At 40.1% G+C, this 20,572-nt stretch overlaps 1 protein-coding gene and 1 long non-coding RNA gene across 2 annotated transcripts in view; one reads left to right on the top strand and one right to left on the bottom strand.

The window, feature by feature from the left end:
• Nucleotides 1-4,386, top strand: part of LRP1B (LDL receptor related protein 1B) — a 755,078-nt gene extending 750,692 nt beyond the window's left edge. Inside the window, exon 92 of the mRNA XM_083702321.1 lies at nucleotides 2,718-4,386. Coding sequence (XP_083558447.1) covers nucleotides 2,718-2,858 — 141 coding nt within the window. The 3' untranslated portion in view covers nucleotides 2,859-4,386. The remainder of the gene's footprint in view (nucleotides 1-2,717) is intronic.
• The window catches only part of LOC310833855, a 157,386-nt gene that overhangs the window by 41,735 nt on the left and 95,079 nt on the right, over nucleotides 1-20,572 (bottom strand). The window contains exon 3 of the long non-coding RNA XR_014558966.1: nucleotides 7,222-7,296. This is a non-coding gene — a long non-coding RNA (uncharacterized lncRNA). The remainder of the gene's footprint in view (nucleotides 1-7,221; nucleotides 7,297-20,572) is intronic.

The following is a 20,572-nucleotide window of genomic DNA, read 5'->3' as shown; positions in this document are numbered from 1 at the left end:
AAATGAAAAAGAGACATCCTAGATGAGCATAAGCAAATTTATTACCTAATGAACTTTGAGTATTATAATACTTCTTCAGGTCTTTCAAAGAGAAATTGTCCAAAACTGTCTTCCACAGATGATGTGGTAGCCAGCTCTGAAGAAGAGTTATAATCCTCCAAGGAACTGGACACTATGTTGTCATCAGCGCCATCTTGAAAACTTCAAATTGAATAGCTCTACCCTATTATGGTGCAGCCAGGTCCAGCTAAGAAATAATTTCAAATATTCAGTCATATTTAGACAGTAGTGTCGAAGGTGATGCTTTGACATCTGTTTTCACAGAAATCAGTGTTTGCACCTTTTAGCTAGTAATTCTAAGAGAAACTTCAGGCAAGATAGTAAGCGAGCATAACTAACTGAAAACCTTTTATCACACTAAAAGAAACAGGCAGGAGGAAAAAATGCACAAATTTATGACAAACTGTTTCTCTGGGAAATAAATTGTAATAATTTTTTCATTAAAATTAGGCTCAACTAGCCACTTTATATTAATACCCTACATCAGACAAATGGTTTATCTGGAATATTATAGGCTGCTCAAAATAATGTGACAGTAACATTACACAATATTTAGTGTCTTAATAAGCAAAATGACATGCCCAGTTAGATGCGTTCTCTGTACCTGATGGTGCGCTGGATTATGTAACAGATTTTAGGGCAGTGGAGCAAGTTTATGAGCACAAGGCACAGAACCGAAATAAAGTTAGTGGTAAACTTAAAAGGCTTTAAAATTGGACAACAATGTTCCCAACGTTCTCTAAATTTCATCTGCTGGACTGGATCCAGACTTTGCTCCCTGCTGGTTAGAATATTCCAAGTGGCATTCCACTCAGAGTATGCTCCAGTTAAGTAGTGAAGGAAGGTGAATTTTGCCAATTCTCTCCCACACTCTTCCCGAGGGTTGGGGACCCTCCAGAACAGTGGGAGGTGGTGGCGGCACTGCTGGCAGCAAATGAGAGGGAAATTGGAAAAATTAACCTCCCCCTGCCACTCCTCTTCATAGATCAGAAGGTTTCCGTGGACAGAACAAGCCTTTATGTCCACAAGTCAAGACTGACTCCGACCCATAATAAATGAGTAATGAATCAAAGACCTTTAAACTTTCTTAAACATCAGTGACATTATTATTAATGATCATATTCATATGCAAGGATGCATGCATTTATATAAAATCATTTACACTCATTTGTAATGTGGTTTCCACAACTGGATATCATTTTGCATGTATTGCACCAAAACGTTCATAGGACGTTGTAGAGTTGGCAATCACTTTTTTTTTTTTTACAATATACAGCATGAGACAAGCAGACTGGACAGACCCATTCACTGGGCTTTTATAGGGCTTTAATTGTGAGCTTATCTGGCCATGAAAAATGGAGCTCAAGCCAATTGCATAGGCTATGGTTATATCACACAACATTCAGCCCAATGCTATGTGTGTTTACTCAACAATAATTCTACCAAGTCTAGTATCAATTAGGTATGCATAAGGTTGCAGCCTTAATAATATCCAGAACTTTCCTTTAACCATATACTAATGATGAAAATTATCTAATATTTTCATGCATGCTTCAAGCATATTCTTTTTTTGTAAATAAAATGATACAGAAGCTATAAAGACATTACTATAGAAAAAAGGCATCTTGCAAAAATGCTCATAATTAAACCATAACAAAGTCTAATGACTAGATCTGTCCTATGGGCTCAATGTCGAGGTGGTCTGAATGATGTGGTTGCTTTTATATTCAGTACAATTACCAAGTGAAATATTGAAGTATATGAGTAGGATATTTAGAACTTAGGAAAAGAGTTTATTTAAGTCTGATCTAGTTGCCCCTTGAAACTTCTCCTACACCTTCCATGCACAAGCACAACATGTGCATATGAGTTTCTCCATCAGCTGTCCTCATACAAGTGGAGAACTTGAGAGTCACTTCATGTGCCTGTGGAACATGTATCCAAATGGACTGCGCACATGTGAATATATGTGTCTGTACACAGTAAGAAGGCAGGCTTTTAAAATACTATTAATTGACTTAAATCAACGTCCAGGCTGGAGAGGCACCCATTATTGTCACTAAAGCACCCTACTCTTTACTAACTTTTAAATCAAAATATTGCGGTGGCAGCTGGGCTGAAGAGAAGGTATCCTAACATACTATGAAGTTTGTAAGCATTTCTGCAGCAGTATCCCTTGAGAGTTGTGGTCATTCCAAGGGTAACTGCTATTCATATTCTCCATAACAGGATCATATGAAAATATAAGAAACTGAGAAATGAATTGGCATAGTTTTCATATGTTCCCCTCCCATATTTCCAATAAACTTGATTTCCCCTCAGTGTTTTTCCCCCCTTGAAAAATAGGCGTCGTTACTCACCATGAAGTTGTTACAGTAAGTGCCACACTTTTTAACAAAAAGAAGAGCCGGTACTGCATACGCTTGAGTACCCCCTGAGAAAAAGCACTGTTTCCCCTCATGTTGCATGTCATCAGTTGTATTAAAAGCATGTCCCATTAGTTATTTAACAACTCTTTATTATTTACGTGAGCCAAGGTAATGAATAATCATGTCCCAATTTGTTCCTATGTGTGCACGTTGTATGATGTATTAAACTGAGAGGTTTCTTGATTTTTGTGCTTGAGCTATTCTTATCACATATTTATCTCTTTTCAGCCAACAAACTACTCCAATCCAGTGTATGCAAAATTGTACATGGATGGGCAAAATTGTCGAAACTCCTTAGCCAGTGTTGATGAGAGGAAAGAACTCCTTCCAAAGAAAATAGATATTGGCATAAGGGAGACTGTGGCATAATCCATTGTAACCTTTTGTATACTGTATAAATGTATAAAATATAATGATTACTTTTCTATGTACCAACAGTATTATAATTGTTTTAGCATCAGCATTACCTCTGGATTTTTTTTTTCTGTTTGGTTGGTGGTTTTCTGGGTTTTTCTTTTGCTGATGACTTGACTGACCATTTGTATGGTATTTTTATGAAAAAAAAAATCTGCACTACAGTAAAATTTACAACAATGCTGCTGATATAACACACATTGAATTTGTTACAAATTAAAAAAAATCCTTTGTAGTGTGAATATGAGCAATCTATTTTGTATGAGCCTTTTCCTTTGGTTTTACTTAATCAATGAAGATGATATCTGCACTTTTCCATTATATGGTCTGAAGGCTGTAGTACAGTGTGTGAATTTGTTTATCTTTTAAATGGTGGAAGTATGGATGGTCTACTCTCTTTGTGCCCATTAAAAATTCACTTCAGATTGTTAAAATTTTAGGAAACCTACTTTCACAAATAAAGCATAACTTGCTTTTACAGTTAGCTTTAGGTTGCCAAGAAGTTATGAGTACTATAGAGAACATCTAATGGTCTGCATGAACACAGATTTTTCCGATTTGGAGATTCAGTGGTCGTCCAAGCTATACTAAACATATATACCATGTAAAAAACCTTCGTATTTAGTAAAACCGTATAGAACTTAGTGATATACGACTTGCAAGTGGAAAGACCTTAATTGATGTGTGCTAAGGCCTATTCTGCAGTCCTGTATACAGTAGCTTACCTGGAGCACAAGAGGGCATCGCCTACACACATATTATATATTTATTTACTCAGCCATATGCATCATTTGTGTATGATGAATTCCCCCGTGGTGTAAGGAGAGCAAAAAGCCATAAGCACACACATCAATAAGAGAATTCTTAAAGGGAAGAGTGGGGAGAACCCATACTTGCCTAAAAATATTAAATCAACCCAGTCTTCATCATTTTGTATCTGTTTAAAAGCTACTGTGGATTATTTTTAAAATTTCTTCAACAAACCTCAAAATCACATTCTCAGTAGTAGGTGGAGAGCGTTCAATGTAATGAGTTTCCAGCACTTTCTCTGGTACAGTATTAGCTTATTTTATGTTGTTATGAAGAATAAAAAAAAGAAAAATCAATACAATTTGCCTTTTTTTAATTGTGACAGAAATACGTAGTGCAATTTCTCTAGGTTGTTAAGAAAAAAAACAGTCCTTGAAATATTTTATACATAACTTTAAAGGCACAAAAGATTTCACACACCTGTACACAAAGAATGGGGGTGGGGACTTTGGTTCTTCTGCTACACATTACTGATTTTTTAGCTGTCATGAGATATTAATCTAACAGATTAAATATGTTTGTGGTGGCTCTTTTTTCCCTTTGTACGAACATTGCAAAAAAAAAATATACAGCTGTTTTATAAAAGATTTTGTTGTATTATGTGCATGCATACTACCTATTTCTAAACTTTGCCATGTTGAGGCCTTTATTAAAAATAACTTGATTCATGTAATACTAGTGCAGTTGTGCTTGAACAATGTTACATATCGCAACCCTTTTTGAGTACTGGTTAAAACTATTTTTAATAGAATAATGTATTTCATTTGGTTAAAAAAAGTCATTTTGCCTATGTTTTTTTATAAAATGAAGTCCTACAAACTTCACAAAAATGTTGACTTCTATTTACTCAAATGAAACTCTAACACTCTAACTACCCTGTTGAGGAGTTTGTAAATACATTCAAAAACATATTTCTTGAGCAATGTCAACTCAAGAAACAAAGATCCGTTATACTAAACGTGGGAAGCAAAATGTCAAACCTTCAATTTTTATGTCATATTTTGCCCTCAACACAAAGTTGTACAAAATGTCAAACTCTATTCTTCTGTTTAAGAAGAGTAAAAGTTGGTAAATAAACATGGTGGCTCTGATCCATGACAAAGACAGACAAAGTAACCAAACTGCAAACACAAAGCCTTTTTTAAAAAGCTGAAATTTCACTAGTCAGATGGTTGACAGTGAAAACGTTGCATGGGAGGAAGCTGAATCCAGTCTCCCTACTCGCCCTTCTGAATAATGAACGGCAGATTTCACAGGTTTTTAAATGGCTAGTACACATGGTTCTAGTTGCTGGGTCAGTCTGAAGAATAATGCACAAAAATCTATTTGTGCACAGGATTCTCTGTCCAACCAGTGACAATCAAACATGTTCAGTGTTCAAGTCAGTGGACTATAGCCCATTAAGTCCTACTCACAGAAGACCCATTGAAAGTAATGTTATGGTAGGTTTGCTGATATATATAATTTTACCAATTTCCTCCTCAAAGTCCATCAATGTTTGCTTGTTTTGCCGAAGCAGGTACTCCTGTTAATTATTATCGTTTGGGAAGGTCCACCAATTTTGAATGAAGCCTACCTGGACACTATATGGAATTTGCTCCGACAAGAAATAATGATGGCCACTAACATGGATGGCATGAAAAGAGGAGTGATAAGGCTATCAGGGGCTCCTAGCTGATGCTGGCTATGCTGACTAAATTCTTCCTCATTGCTGGGAGGCAGTACGCCTCTGAATACCAGTTGCTGGGGGTCACAAGTGAGGAGAGTGCTTAAGCACTCAGGTTCTGCTTGTAGCAATCCCATCGGCAGCTGGTATTATAAGAACAGGTACTGTAAGAACAGAATGCTAGGCTAGCTTTTCTCATAGTCTTGTGACGCTGCTATTCAACTACCCTAGAAGCTACTTGGTCCTGTTCATCCTTCCTAATCTGTGGCCTACATTTTAACTAATCTCTCTTAAAGGTAAAGGTAAAGGTACCCCTGACCATTAGGTCCAGTCATGACCAACTCTGGGGTTGCGACGCTCATCTCGCTCTATGGGCCAAGGGAGCCAGCGTTTGTCCGCAGACAGCTTCCGGGTCATGTGGCCAGCATGACTAAGCCGCTTCTGGTGAACCAGAGCAGTGCACGGAAACGCCGTTTACCTTCCTGCCGGAGCGGTACCTATTTATCTACTTGCAGTATGATGTGCTTTCAAACTGCTAGGTTGGCAGGAGCAGGGACCGAGCAATGGGAGCTCACCCCGTCGCGGGGATTCGAACCGCCGACCTTCTGATCAGCAAGTCTTATGCTCTGTGGTTTAACCCACAGTGCCACCCGCGTCCCTCTCTTACTGTGCTTTTACATAACCTCCCAGAGAGCTGCTGGTGCTCCTGCTCTGTTTCCAGCACTGGCCAGTGGGACAAAGGGTAGGGCAGATAATGGTAGGCAGAGGCAGAACGAAAGGGAGGCAGAGCACTGCTAGTCTATGCCAGTGGCGTAGCGTGGGTTGTCAGCACCCGGGGCAAGGCAAGTAATTTGTGCCCCCTAACCCGTGGATTTGCACCCCCTAACCCTAACCCCCAGATGTTGCACCCGGTGCGGCCGGCCCCCCCTGCACCCCCCCACGCTATGCCACTGGTCTATGCACACTCAAAGTGAATGCTACTTCTGCATAAAATGCATAGGATTATGTTAGTAACCACAAGGTAATCGATCATATAGTAACAATACAACATTCTTTTTATCTCATAACAACCCAACACAATGCATATTTTCCCATATTAGTTTTCTCCTGGGTTTAGAGCCAAGTTTTTTTTTTAAATGACAAGTATTATTACTTATTAAATTTCTATACTGCCCTTCATCCAAAATTCACTGGGCAGTATACAATCCTTCTCCAACCACGCAGTCTAAAAAGTTGTACATTTTGTGGGGAACAAGTATGGTTGCAACCTATTCTCTGCACCAAGTTCCTGTACTTTTAACAGCGGCAGTAGAAGAAGATATTCAACAGATGTACTTTTCTCAAAAAGCCTGCTTTGGGCATCAAAATGAACACTAACAGCCACAAACCAGTTGCAATACACCATTAGAGTGCATGCAAACCTCTCAGACCCAGAGCCTAGTAGGCAAAACACACACATCTCCCACCCGGGAATTCTTTTCTGGAGATGCAGAGATGGAACCAAGTCACAGTGATGCAGACTCCAAGCAAGAAGATGAGACACAGAGAGCATAGAAACTTAGTTGTCAGAGTGTGGGGAGAGTGAGAGTGGGGGCTCAGACTTGGTGATCTCACAGATAAACAGGCAACAGTTTATCCCCCCCCCCTCTCTCTCCTGTCATGAAGTCGATTCCTGCCTTTGGTTTAAGATCAGAAACATGGATAGAAAAATTAAGAACTTGGTGGCATGGTATTTGAGAGCAGAATTATGTGTGACATCAGCAAACCCATTTCCCCAAGCATTGTCAAGGGGGGGACTGCAAAGCAACATGGAAGAGTCTCAGAGAAAGCTTGGGTACTTACCAGTTTTCGCATCTACCAAATTGCGCTGCCAGTGCTTCACCCTCTGATTTCCTCCTATCTGAGTTTTCTTCTACTCTGTAAAAACAATTGGCAGGGGAGGAAAGTTTAAAAAATGATTAGGGGATAGTTTTTATTAGGTCTGAAATTACACACATTTGTGCCCAGTGACAGTGTACTAGAAATGTCCAGTACTGCACTGACATTATGAAGAAAACAAGAAGCTGTATAATAATATAGAGTGTAATTATAGTAATTACAATTGAAAAGTAGCCTTCTTTGAAGTACATTTTTATAACATGAGAAGAAACCAGAAGCTCAGGATTTTTTATTTTTACTTTGCTAAGTATTTTTTTTTTGTTTTCCATAAATGCCTAACAAAATAAAACTAGACAACTAAACAAAATTCTAACACCCCTCAAGCCCAATTTTTTTAAAAAAATTACTATCACCAATGTTCATGTTAGAAAGTTGCTGATCTATTTCTATTTTGATTCAATCCTTCATTGTTATTTTAATTCCGCCAGCATTTTTCACTAGTAGCTTTGAGCAAGTGGAATATATCAAGAGAAAACTGATAGTTAAGATGAATGAAAAAAACCTGAGATAACACAAGTGACAGAACATCATGAATTTCAAAACTACATTGGAAGACAGTGATCATGTTAAGGCCTATAAAAAGAAGGCAAGCCATATTAGTGCCATGTTAGAGCATTGTTTTCTTATATTCCAACATATTAATCTGAAAAGAGGTAAGTAGTGTCTGCATTATGTAGTAGTCTTTGGAAGAGAAAGAAAAAGAGAACTAAACACTTCCCATAGAAGGATTAGAATGAAAGTTTGTTGCTCTGAGTTCCTATCACCTCTTTCTTTCATCTTGGAATATAGTGGCTTAGAAGCAAAGGGGGAAAGGCAGCATAAGGTGACTTATAATGATAAGGAAATCTAAAGTACCCTGCAAGGCACCAGACACAACCTTTCATGTTTGTGAGATCAGCTGAGATAAAGGACATGCTATCCACTCTGAGTGAAAACAAGAAATTCAGCTTGCCAAAGAAGGCTAAGCTCCTCTCAGGATAAAACTGTTGCCTCATGAACTTTGAATTACTATTTAGGAGCATGAAAGCACACCGCAGAAAGCAAATCTAAAAGACAAAAAGCAACACCATGAGGCTTTTCTGCTGAGATTGCCACAGTGCTTCAACAGCTGAGATTTGATCAACTGAGGCTAATTTTCTTAAACTTTACTTTTATAGAGGGTGGATTTGCATTTTTAATAAACAGTTTAAAGGGTGCAATTTATATACACCAAACTGAAGAACATACTAAAAACAGTAACAAAGGACAAGACAGGTTACAAAATGATATGCATAGGAAAATGTAAAAATTAATGTGGCTATTAACACTCTCCTTCCTATAGAGCAGGTTGAAAATACATTATGCTCTTTCATTTCTTTCAATGCATCTTTGTATGCAGTCATTTTTAACTTTTAAAGTAAACACCCTATCTTCAAAGTTGACCTAAGCACAATCTAAATGGACAGAGATGTTTGCAATACAGATCTGATCAGTTTATCTGCAGCCAAAAAGATAGCGGGGACACCATTTATCTCCAGGTGAGGAGGGGAAACCCCTTCATGGATCACTGCCTTGCCGTGGCGAAGGGGTTTGAATAACTCAGAGAAGCTATGAGCTATGCCTGTCCAAGATGGACAGGTCATAGTGGAGAGTTTTGACCAAACGTGATCCACCTGGAGCAGGAACCAGTAAGCCACTCCAGTATCCCTGCCAAGAAAACTCCAAGGACAAAGACAACAGGCATATGAAAGTTATGACGCTGGAAGATGAGCCCCTCAGGTCGGAAGGCGTCCAACATGCTACTGAGGAAGAGCGGAGGACAAGTACAAGTAGATTCAGAGCTGATGAAGCGGCTGGGCCAAAGCCAAAAGGACGCTCAGTTGCGGATATGCCTGGAAGCGAAAGGAAAGTCCAATGCTGTAAAGAAAAATATTGCATAGGAACCTGGAATGTAAGAACCATGAACCTGGGTAAGTTGGAGGTGGTCAAAAATGAGATGGCAAGAATAAATATTGACATCCTGGGCATCAGTGAACTAAAATGGACAGGAATGGGCGAATTCAGTTCAGATGACCATCATATCTACTACTGTGGGCAAGAATCCTGTAAAAGAAATGGAGTGGCCCTCATAGTCAACAAAAGAGTGGCAAAAGCTGTACTGGGATGCAATCTCAAAAATGATAGAATGATCTCGATACGAATCCAAGGCAGACCTTTTAACATCACAGTAATCCAAGTTTATGCACCAACTACTTGTGCTGAAGAAACTGAAATTGAGCAATTCTATGAAGACTTACAAGACCTTATAGAAGTGACACCAAAGAAGGATGTTCTTCTCATTATAGGGGATTGGAATGCTAAAGTAGGGAGTGAATAAATAAAAGGAACAACTGGCAAGTTTGGCCTTGGAGTTCAATACGAAGCAGGGCAAAGGCTAATAGAGTTCTGCCAAGAGAACAAGCTGGTCATCACAAACACTCTTTTCCAACAACACAAGAGATGACTCTACACATGGACATCACCAGATGGGGAGCATCGAAATCAGATTGATTATATTCTCTGCAGCCAAAGATGCAGAAGCTCTATAGAGTCAGCAAAAACAAGACCTGGAGCTGACTGTGGCTCAGATCATCAGCTTCTTATAGCAAAATTCAAACTTAAACTGAAGAAAGTACTAAAAACCACTGGGCCGGTAAGATACAATCTAAGTCAAATCCCTTATGAATACACAGTGGAAGTGAGGAACAGGTTTAAGGATTTAGATTTGGTGGACAGAGTGCCTGAAGAACTATGGATGGAGGCTCATAACATTATACAGGAGGCAGCAACTAAAACCATCCCAACGAAAAGGAAATGCAAGAAAGCAAAGTGGCTGTCCAACGAGGCCTTACAAATAGCGGGAGAGAGAAGGCAAGCAAAATGCGAGGGAGATAGTGAAAGATACAGGAAATTGAATGCAGATTTCCAAAAAATAGCAAGGAGAGACAAGAAGGCCTTCTTAAACGAGCAATGCAAAGAAATAGAGGAAAACAATAGAATGGTAAAAACCAGAGATCTGTTCAAGAAAATTGGAGATATGAAAGGAACATTTCGTACAAAGATTACCATAATAAAAGACAAAAGTGGAAAGGACCTAACAGAAGCAGAAGACATCAAGAAGAGGTGGCAAGAATACACAGAGGAACTATACCAGAAAAAAAATGAATGTCACGTATACCCCAGGTAGTGTGGTTGCTGACCTTGAGCCAGACATCCTGGAGAGTGAAGTCAAAGGGGCCTTAGAAAGCACTGCTAATAACAAGGCCAGTGGAAGTGATGATATTCCAGCTGAACTATTTAAAATATTAAAAGATGATGCTGTTAAGGTGCTACACTCAATATGCCAGCAAATTTGGAAAACTCAGCAGTGGCCAGAGGATTGGAGAAGTTCAGTCTACATCCCAATCCGCAAGAAGGACAGTGCCAAAGAATGCTCAAACTACCGCACAATTGCACTCATTTCACACGCTAGCAAGGTTATGCTTAAAATTCTACAAGGCAGGCTTAAGCAGTATGTGGACCGAGAACTGCCAGAAGTGCAAGCTGGATTTCGAAGGGGCAGAGGAACCAGAGACCAAATTGCAAACATGCGCTGGATTATGGAGAAAGCTAGAGAGTTCCAGAAAGACATCTACTTCTGCTTCATTGACTATGCGAAAGCCTTTGACTGTGTTGACCACAGCAAGCTATGGCAAGTTCTTAAAGAAATGGGAGTGCCTGATCACCTCATCTGTCTCCTGAGAAATCTCTATGTGGGACAAGAAGCTACAGTTAGAACTGGATATGGAACAACTGATTGGTTCAAAATTGGGAAAGGAGTACGACAAGGCTGTATTTTGTCTCCCTGCTTATTTAACTTATATGCAGAATTCATCATGCGAAAGGCTGGGCTGGATGAATCCCAAGCCGGAATTAAGATCGCCGGAAGAAATATCAACAACCTCAGATATGCAGATGATACAACCTTGATGGCAGAAAGTGAAGAGGAATTAAAGAACCTTTTAATGAGGGTGAAAGAGGAGAGCGCAAAATATGGTCTGAAGCTCAACATAAAAAAAAAAAAAACGAAGATCATGGCCACTGGGCCCATCACCTCCTGGAAAATAGAAGGGGAAGAAATGGAGGCAGTGAGAGATTTTACTTTCTTGGGCTCCATGATCACTGCAGAGGGTGACAGCAGTCACGAAATTAAAAGACGCCTGCTCCTTGGGAGAAATGCGATGGCAAACCTTGACAGCATCTTAAAAAGCAGAGACATCACCTTGCCAACAAAGGTCTGTATAGTTAATGCCATGGTTTTCCCAGTAGTGATGTATGGAAGTGAGAGCTGGATCATAAAGAAGGCTGATCGCCGAAGAATTGATGCTTTTTAATTATGGTGCTGGAGGAGACTCTTGAGAGTCCCATGGACTGCAACATCAAATGCATCCATTCAGAAGGAAATCAGCCCTGAGTGCTCACTGGAAGGACAGATCGTGAAGCTGAGGCTCCAATACTTTGGCCACCTCATGAGAAGAGAAGACTCCCTGGAAAAGACCCTGATGTTGGGAAAGATGGAGGACGCAAGGAGAAGGGGACGACAGAGGACAAGATGGTTGGACAGTGTTCTCGAAGCCATAAATATGAGTTTGACCAAACTGCGGGAGGCAGTGGAAGACAGGAGTGCCTGGCGTGCTCTGGTCCATGGGGTCACGAAGAGTCGGACATGACTAAACGACTAAACAACAACAACAGAGGAGGGGAAAATGTTTGCCATAAGAGTAATTTTTGCCACTTCTCCGATAACTTTCTCTTCCGCTCACACTGTAGGGCCAAGGAACATATCAGTCATCAACTTCCTTCAGCGGGTAGATTACCTATGAACTGAGGAATCTCCCCCACTCCTGTATACCTAGTTTGGAAGTTGCAGTATTAATAAAAATATTATACACTGGAATCTTTCTTAAACATATTTTCAGGTGGTTTAAATAAACAAGCTCTCTTGTTTGAAGCATGCTAGAGGTGCACCCAATGCAGCGTGAGTTTTAATTTAGTATGATGTGGGTGGCACTGTGGGTTAAACCACTGAGCCTAGGACTTGCTGATCAGAAGGTCGGTGGTTCGAATCAGCATTTCCGTAAGCTGCTTTGGTTCGCCAGAAGCAGCTTAGTCATGCTGGCCACATGACCCGGAAGCTGTCTGCAGACAAACGTCAGCTCCCTTGGCCAGTAAAGCGAGATGAGCACCGCAACCCCAGAGTCAGTCACGACTGGACCTAATGGTCTGGGGTCCCCTTTACCCTTTACCTTATTGTCTGGCAACCATAAAGCTGAGGGAGATCTTTAAAACATGACAGAAAAAACAATATGAACAGAACAGACCATCCCAGAACAGTATTTTTAGAGAACTCACTGAATCCCTTAACTCCCCCTTCTCCACAGGCATGGTCAACCATATAGACCCCCCAGCTCATGGCTCCATGCCCTACTGTCAGCCTGTCCTGTTAAGATTACCCAGTCTACCCAATCTCCCATTATGTATAATGGAAGACACACATATCCCTTGAATACACTAAGTGAGGAATGGGCTGCATCTAGCAAGGATAGGAGAAATAGCTCCAGGCAATAGCTCTTCTCCCAATGTCCAAATATTTAAAGCACCTCTTCCTGATGATCATGACTGTCTTGTGAGTGGCTAGTTAAGAGCCAGCTGTCAGCCAAAGGCCACCAGGAATGTGCCTTTAGAAGATTACTGTTGCCAACAGTCTTTGTCCTTCAACTTTCATCTATCAACACTGCAATGTTATCCACAAGACCAGAAGCCCGCTCTTCAGTAATTACAATAGGGTAGACTTAAATTGTTTTCTTTATTTTCTATAAAAGGTCCATTTGGCCTCTTTCTTTTGCCCACCTGCCTTTTATTCTTAATACACTTCTTGAATGGGTTCATGTGTGTGTTGGTGCTAGACTCCAAATATTACTACCCCCCTGAGAGCACTGACCATATGGCTTCATGCCGTGTGTGTAAGTGGAATTTGACAGAGAAAAGCCAGCTGCCTTGGGCTCCAATAAGAGACAAATAAAGCTGCTTGCTCTCTCTGTGTCTCCTTTGAGTATTTGCCTTGGATTCTCAGATTTTGTTTCTGCTACAGGTTAGAACAGGTGTGGGGCACTAAAACAATTAAAAATATATATTTTAAAAACAATCCAATACAAATGCAGACTGGGAAATATCTCCATGTAAAGGGCTTGTTGGAAGAAGGAGGTCTTAGATGCCAAAAGACAACAGAGCCAGTTTCTGTCTAATATTTAACAGGAGGGGATTCCAAAGGGTAGGTGCTGCAAGGCCATAGTACATAGTAAAGGCCTGGTTCCTATATTGTGCAGAACAGATCTTCTGATGAGTTGGTATCTGCAGGAACCCCTCACATGCTGAGTGCTCAACTGGGTATATATAAGGGTTATCTCCCAAGGTTTATCTGACAATAGAAAACTGTCCTATTTCCAAGTGTAATTATAATGATAATGAAATTTTCTATGATACACACTAAAACATCTTCATAAATATTTGAAAATATGCTGTTCAACGGATTCTGGAAGACAGGAGGCTGGCTCCTGACAGCCAATTAATTATCACAATCAGAGGAATTCTAGACAAAGTACCTTCACTGTTAATGTGGAGCCTAATTAAAATTCATGTCCCATAAAAGTCACTTGACTCTCAATTATGATTAAGTATGCAAGGTCACTAGAACACAGTGAGAGACTGAGCCAAATGCAGTCCCTTAGTTTCTCAGTGACAGTTCAAAAGTATTGTCATGCTTTGTGAAGAACTGTACGTAAAATACAAATTACAGTTCAGTGTTTTTCAGTGTGAATGGCTGACAGCAACAATCCTCTGGCCTTGTAGCTCATTTGAATGTGCTGCAGTAAAGCAGGTGGAACCAACTGGTGCCCTTGCACTCGTGGAATTGCTTTTGATCCAGCAAAGGCATCCACTAATAGAAGAGGAAGCTCTTTCCCCCAGCATCATTCATGTTTTATTTAACCCAGTCAGATGGGCGGGGTACAAATATTACAATTATTATAATATTTAAAGCCTTTTGCTGCCATCCATCTCCAAAGATATCAATGTGGAATATAAAAGGGACGAATAAACAAAAAATACCTCAATGAAATACAATAAAATTAAAGGAATAAATAAATACAATGTTGACATTGGTATTAACAGTACAGTCATACCTTGGGTTACAGATGCTTCAAGTTGTGTTTTTTCGGGTTACGGACGCGCCGAAACCCGGAAGTACTGGAATGGGTTACTTCTGGGTTTCAGTGATCGTGCATGCACAAAACTGCGCTTTGTGCAGAATGCCAAATCGCAACCCGCGCATGCACAGACGCGGCTCTGTGGGTTGCGAACGTGCCTCCCACACGGATCACATTCGCGACCCGACTGTCCACTGTACTCCTATAGAAAAGGGATTCTAGAGATATGGTGCCACCACAGAGAAGACTCCCTTGTTATCATGTAACAAACTTCCCAGGGCAAGGGAAGAGCCAACCCCCTTGGAAGATCCTAAGATTACGGTTAGAGGAAGGAAACGCAATAATCCCTTCATGTATTTGGTCCCAGGCTGTATAACTAAGCCTGGAAGAAGAGGCACTTTGCATTAGGCTCAGAAGCCAATAGACATCCAATGTACGTCATTCAGATTCGATGTGTAAAATTATTCCATTGGGCTGTGCCAGCTGAAGTTCTGGCAATTGCATTCTGCAGTAACTGAAGCTTCCGAATAGTTTTCAACGGCAGTTCCACATACTACACATGTGAGTAATCAAATCAAAAGTTTAACCAGAGAATGCATCATAGCGGCAATACTATCACAGTCCAGGAGTTGTGGTAGGAGGCAAACCAACCCCAAAGCTGCAATGGGTCTCTACACATTTGCGCTCCCTTGGGGAATGCAACCCCATGTAGAACAGATTGCTCACTTAATTCCCAAAGGAACCATTTACCAACAGCACCTCTATCTTATCTGGCTTTGTTTGGCTTTAGTTTGTTTGTCCTCACCCAAGCCACATCAAATACAGTTGTAGCTACACAGTGATAATCTACACAAACTGTAATCTGCACAGTTGTAATCTACACAAATTCAATTGTGATCTACACAGGCTGCAAGCTATCACCTGCACAGCCTCACTTGACTTAGATGATATATAGAGAAAAACACCACACTCCAAAACCTCTGATGATCTCACCATGTGGTACGTATGTTTAACAGCATGGGGGATAAGATGGAACTTTGCACGACTCTACAGCACAATGCAATGGAGTCAAGCAAACATCCCCCATGCTATGAAAGCAGCACTGGGAGGAATCCAATGTCACATTAAGGTGATCGTCTCATTAGGGCAAGCATTTCACCCTCTTGTCTCCCTGTTCTGCACTGTTCCATGGATTCTTCTGACCACAGCCAGTTTCACGGGGCATGGGGGGAATGAGGGGGGGCCCATTGTGCAAGTAAAAATCCTTGCACAAGGCTTCTGCTGATTGGACTCATGAGTGCCCCTAACTCCTATTCTACAGAGTTAATCTTGCAAGATACGATGGTATCAAAAGCTGTGGAGAGATCAAGAAGCAGAATCACACTCCACCTTTCCCCCCTCAACAAAGCTCATACATTAGGGTCTCAGTGCCCAAACCCACACTAAATCTGGACTTAAATTAATTTAGGTGATCTTTTCTATTTCATTCAAAAACAAATTGAGGGCAACTGCCATGACCTCCTCAAGCCCCATGCCCTCAAATAGGGATTTTAACAACTGGGCAATACAAATTACAATTTCCTAGGTCTCAAAACGTTTATGAAGGAATGGCTGTGGAATGACCATCTTCAGTCAGCAAATTAAGAATATTGTGCTGTTATCAAGTTATGCTACTGAAATAAGCTGCCCTCCCAGCCTTGGAAATAATAGGTTTTAGATGTAATAAGCATGCATATCTGCACAAACATCAGTGAAGCCTCTTTAATTGGCTGTAGTCTATGTAGCACTCAACAGTTAATCAGTTTCATTTATTTTTGATTTTTTTATATTTAAAAAAGTCTGAGCTTGGATGTTTTTGTATTGTCAGCAAGGAATTTTGATGCTAGGACGAGAAGTTGCATGTTTTTCATATATAGTGGCCTATCATCAATTTGAACCTAATGGAAAGCATTGCTTAACAACATTTTTCAAGGGCTGAGTTATAACAATGTGTGTGACTGAGGTATTTGATCATTATCATGAAATCTGATCAAGGAGCAACAATGCTACATTTGTATTTTCCCAAGATGAGCCACTCCAAAAGCAACTTAATTTCAATGAACAGGCATAATAAAATTAAATTTTAGATAAAAATTCGTACTGCGAAACAAAGCCAAGTTCCAACAGAAAACCTGGACATTCATTTTTTAATCAGGGGCTTGCTAGCAATGCAAACTACCGAGAAAGCACCAAAGCTAGATTATGTAAGACGCAATATCTATTTAGATGCAAAATTGTGCAATTGCTCAAAGTATTTTAGAGCCAATTCTAAAATGCTGGTTCTCAAAGCCAAGTTCTGTTGCATTTTTTTTCCAGTATCAAAATATAAAAATCTAAAATCCCATAAAAAATGCAATCATTAAAAACACACACACAAAAACACACAAAACCCAACCATCTACAGTCGTACCTTGGTTCTTGAACGCCTTGGCACGTGTACGCTTTGGCTCCCAAACACCGCAAACCCGGAGGTAAATGTTCCAGTTTGCGAATGTTTTTCGGAAGCCAAACATCTGATGCAGCTTCTGCTCGACTGCAGGAGGCTCCCACAGCCAATCGGAAGCTGCGCCTTGGTTTTTGAATGATTTCAGGAGTTGAACGGACTCCTGGAATGGATTAAGTTTGAGAACCAAGGTATCATTGTATCATAATTGTACAATGGTAAAGAAAGGGGACTTCCGGGTCGGCGCCATCGCCGAATGGCGGACTCCCTCCGAGCTCCGGAGGGAGCCTGCTGGGTAGGGGTTGGGTCCCGCCGCGCCGGCGACGCGGGGACCCTCAAAAACCATGGGCGGTGATGCCCATGGACTTGGTGACTCGGCGGGCACCGTTTGCGCCCCCCGACCCGTGAAGGAGCCTTTTTAAAGGCTGCGGAGCGGGTGACGGGGGGGTGTGGTGCTATGAGTCCACTGCTTCCCCTGCCTAGCGAAGCCGCATGCCGTTCGGCGGAGAGCACCGACTTTCTTCTATTGAAAATTTGGACTTAAAAGAATAACCCGTGAGTAAATTTACCGGACTTAAAAGGAAAAATCTGATTTGCGAATTTGGAGCGAGCAGGGGAGGTGCAAAAAGGAAGTCCCCCCCCCCCCGTTGTAGAGGTTTTAACGCAAGGATTTAACAATTAAGATCGAGAGATGAACTTATTTATTTGGAAAAAGTTAATCTCACGAAGGGAAACTACAAGTTATTGTGCTGGAGGAGAAGATTGATTTGTGAGAACTAAAATGTAACCCCCCGGGAACCGGGAGCGATCCGTTATGGTGACTGGTGAAGAGACACAGAAATTTTGACAGCTGTCAAAGTAGCTGTCAAAGCAGGAAAATAAAAGAGAACTTTGTTATGATGGCTTTGCTGGCTAAATTCGTTACAATTTGGACATAAACTATTGAAAACAAAGGCAACAAGTTATTTGACTTTTGGGTCTGATCTGGAAAGAAATTAAGTTAGCATATTCCCTCGAGAGGGAGTTCTGGGACATTGCAACAGTGGCAGCAAGTGGAAAATTACTATGAAATTGAGCAGGATTTGTTATCTCTTGGGAAAGCTGCAAAAACGAAGCATTATTTTGTCTACAGAGGTTGCTACACTAAAGGAGACAATGGATTTATCTATTGAAGAAAGGAAGGGACTTGACGTAAGGTTATGTTCTTGAATAAATAAAGCCTCTGTAGAGGAACCAGAAGTTTCTGAATTAGAAGGTTTTTGCAGCAGAACAGGAAAAAGAAACCTGAGGAATAAGAGCTGGACTAAACTCGAAGTTGGAACATTTGGGACATCCAGACTTTAAAAGGATCAAGAAACAGAATTTGAGTTATACTCTTAAATATAGAGGTCTGGATGGAAGAAGAATGATCTTTTCTGAGAGTTTCTCCGAGATTGGACTTTTTGAAATTAAAAGCTACCAAAAAGACGCCAAAGCGGACTCGAGAGAGTGTTAGACATGGACGTGGATCTCCAGTCTGGCAGTAGACAGATGGATGGATTTTGGGGATCGAAACCGGGAAAGGGGGGGGGGGAGATTTGGAATCCAAAGGCTGTAAAACTACATATTTTTCTTCTTTCTTTTTTTTATTTTCTCTTGCTGTGTGAGAAAAATAGGGGAATTCGTGGAAGGGAATTGGGGTCGATCTTAGGGAAGTATAAAAATATAAAGAGAAATGGTTAAATAAGATAAATTAATTTTGAATAAATGGGCTAATTATAATTATAACAAGGTTTTAAAATTTGGGGTAAGAATTTGTGGACTTAATCTAATGGAAATGGAATACAAGAGGGGGAGGGGGGAGTTCTGGAAAGATGTCAATGAAATTAAGTGTAAACTTTATCCTTTTCTTTTTTCTTTCTTTCCTTTTTTATTCTGGAAACTTTAATAAATATTATTTTAAAAAAAGAAAGTAAGGGTTTTTAAAAAACAAAACCTAAAATTATATTCGTGTACACCTTTTCACCAGCGGGAAATGTCACAGACTTAAAACAGCACAATCTTCTCTTGAAAATGTCGGAAATTAAAGTAGGACTGGCAAAGAAGACTCTCACCTGAAACCCAGGACAGCCATGCCAGTCATGGCAGACAGTATTGAATTAGCAGCACCAGTGATCTGGCTCAGTAGAAAGCATCTTCCTATCTTCACAAGTATAAAGGTGTTGCATGATAATATTGTTACTTCAGCTCTCTGGATTTTTGTACTCATGAGGGTGGGAGCCAACACCTTTATAGACTTAAGATTCTGCCTGTGGATATTTTTTATATAAACCTTTCTATTTTCTAACACATTTTGTGCAGGCTTCCAGGGGTCAGGGTTTTGAAAGAGAGAATATCATGTAGAAATTAGGCTGCTCCATATTCATGTCTATCTAGAATCCCTAGCCCTGTATTTTCTTCTTCTCATTATTCAGAGAGGGAAGACAACACTTTTAAACACAGCTGACAACTGAAAGCAACAGCAAAGTTCTGGTAAACAATAAATTTACTGCCTGAAGCTTGCTGGCAGCAAGAGCTTGGCACTGTTAAAAATATATATTCTGATTATGCTTATGCAAGTTTTTGAAGGAACTAGTATGATTCTGAAATTTGGTGACATGTAATGATGTGAGACTAGCTCTTTATTAAACTGTCCTGCATTTCTATTTCTTGAGACAGAGAGAACTTGCAGCTGGGAAATTGTACGTGGCCTTTAGCTAACTAGACAACCTATTACAACTATTATTTAGCTTGCACAGTCCACCCAAAATGACATGGTCTCTGCTAAGGCAATTGAAAATCCAAATATTTCAAAATCTGACAGGTGACAATAGGCCTGTATTGCATCAAGCAAAAACACCAATGAGCCTTGAAAGCCCATTAAAGACTAAAGCAGTTATTATGTTATAAAATTTTGCTGACTACAGTCCATTTCAATGTGTAAACAATTAATTTACATCAATACTCCTGAAATATCCTTTAACAATCCTAAAAATTATAGAAAATCCATTCTAATACACTACAAAATATACCGTATGACGACTGGGTTTCTCTTTTTGGAGAGTTTCATTATCTCACGATATTTCTGGAGCAGTCATACCTATTCATGCACTATGATGCCTGATTAATGTTCTTTTAGTCATGTATCTTGAATGCATACTTCATGTCACATTTTCCCAGGTTCATTAAGCATGAGCAGGAAAAGAAAAGATTTACCCAGAGAACTATATCTACTGTATATATTGATGTTTTTTTTAATGTAGAGTAAAAACTTACTGCAGAAGGCAAATGGATTAGACTGCATTAGAATATTAGGTAAGTCATAAAAGTATAGGAATGTACATCAGATTTGAACTGAAGCAGGGTACCTTGTAAGGAATTGTATGACAACGCACAATTCAAACCAGGGTCCTCTGAAGCACTTTGAGGTCCAGACATCTCAGAAATGCTACATACAAGCGTCTACTAATGGTTAGGTTGTATCTAAGCATAT

The sequence above is a fragment of the Podarcis gaigeae genome, assembly GCF_964106915.1.
Source record: "Podarcis gaigeae genome assembly, chromosome: 1".
Lineage (NCBI taxonomy): Eukaryota > Metazoa > Chordata > Lepidosauria > Squamata > Lacertidae > Podarcis > Podarcis gaigeae.
This window is presented reverse-complemented; position numbering and strand designations above follow the sequence as displayed.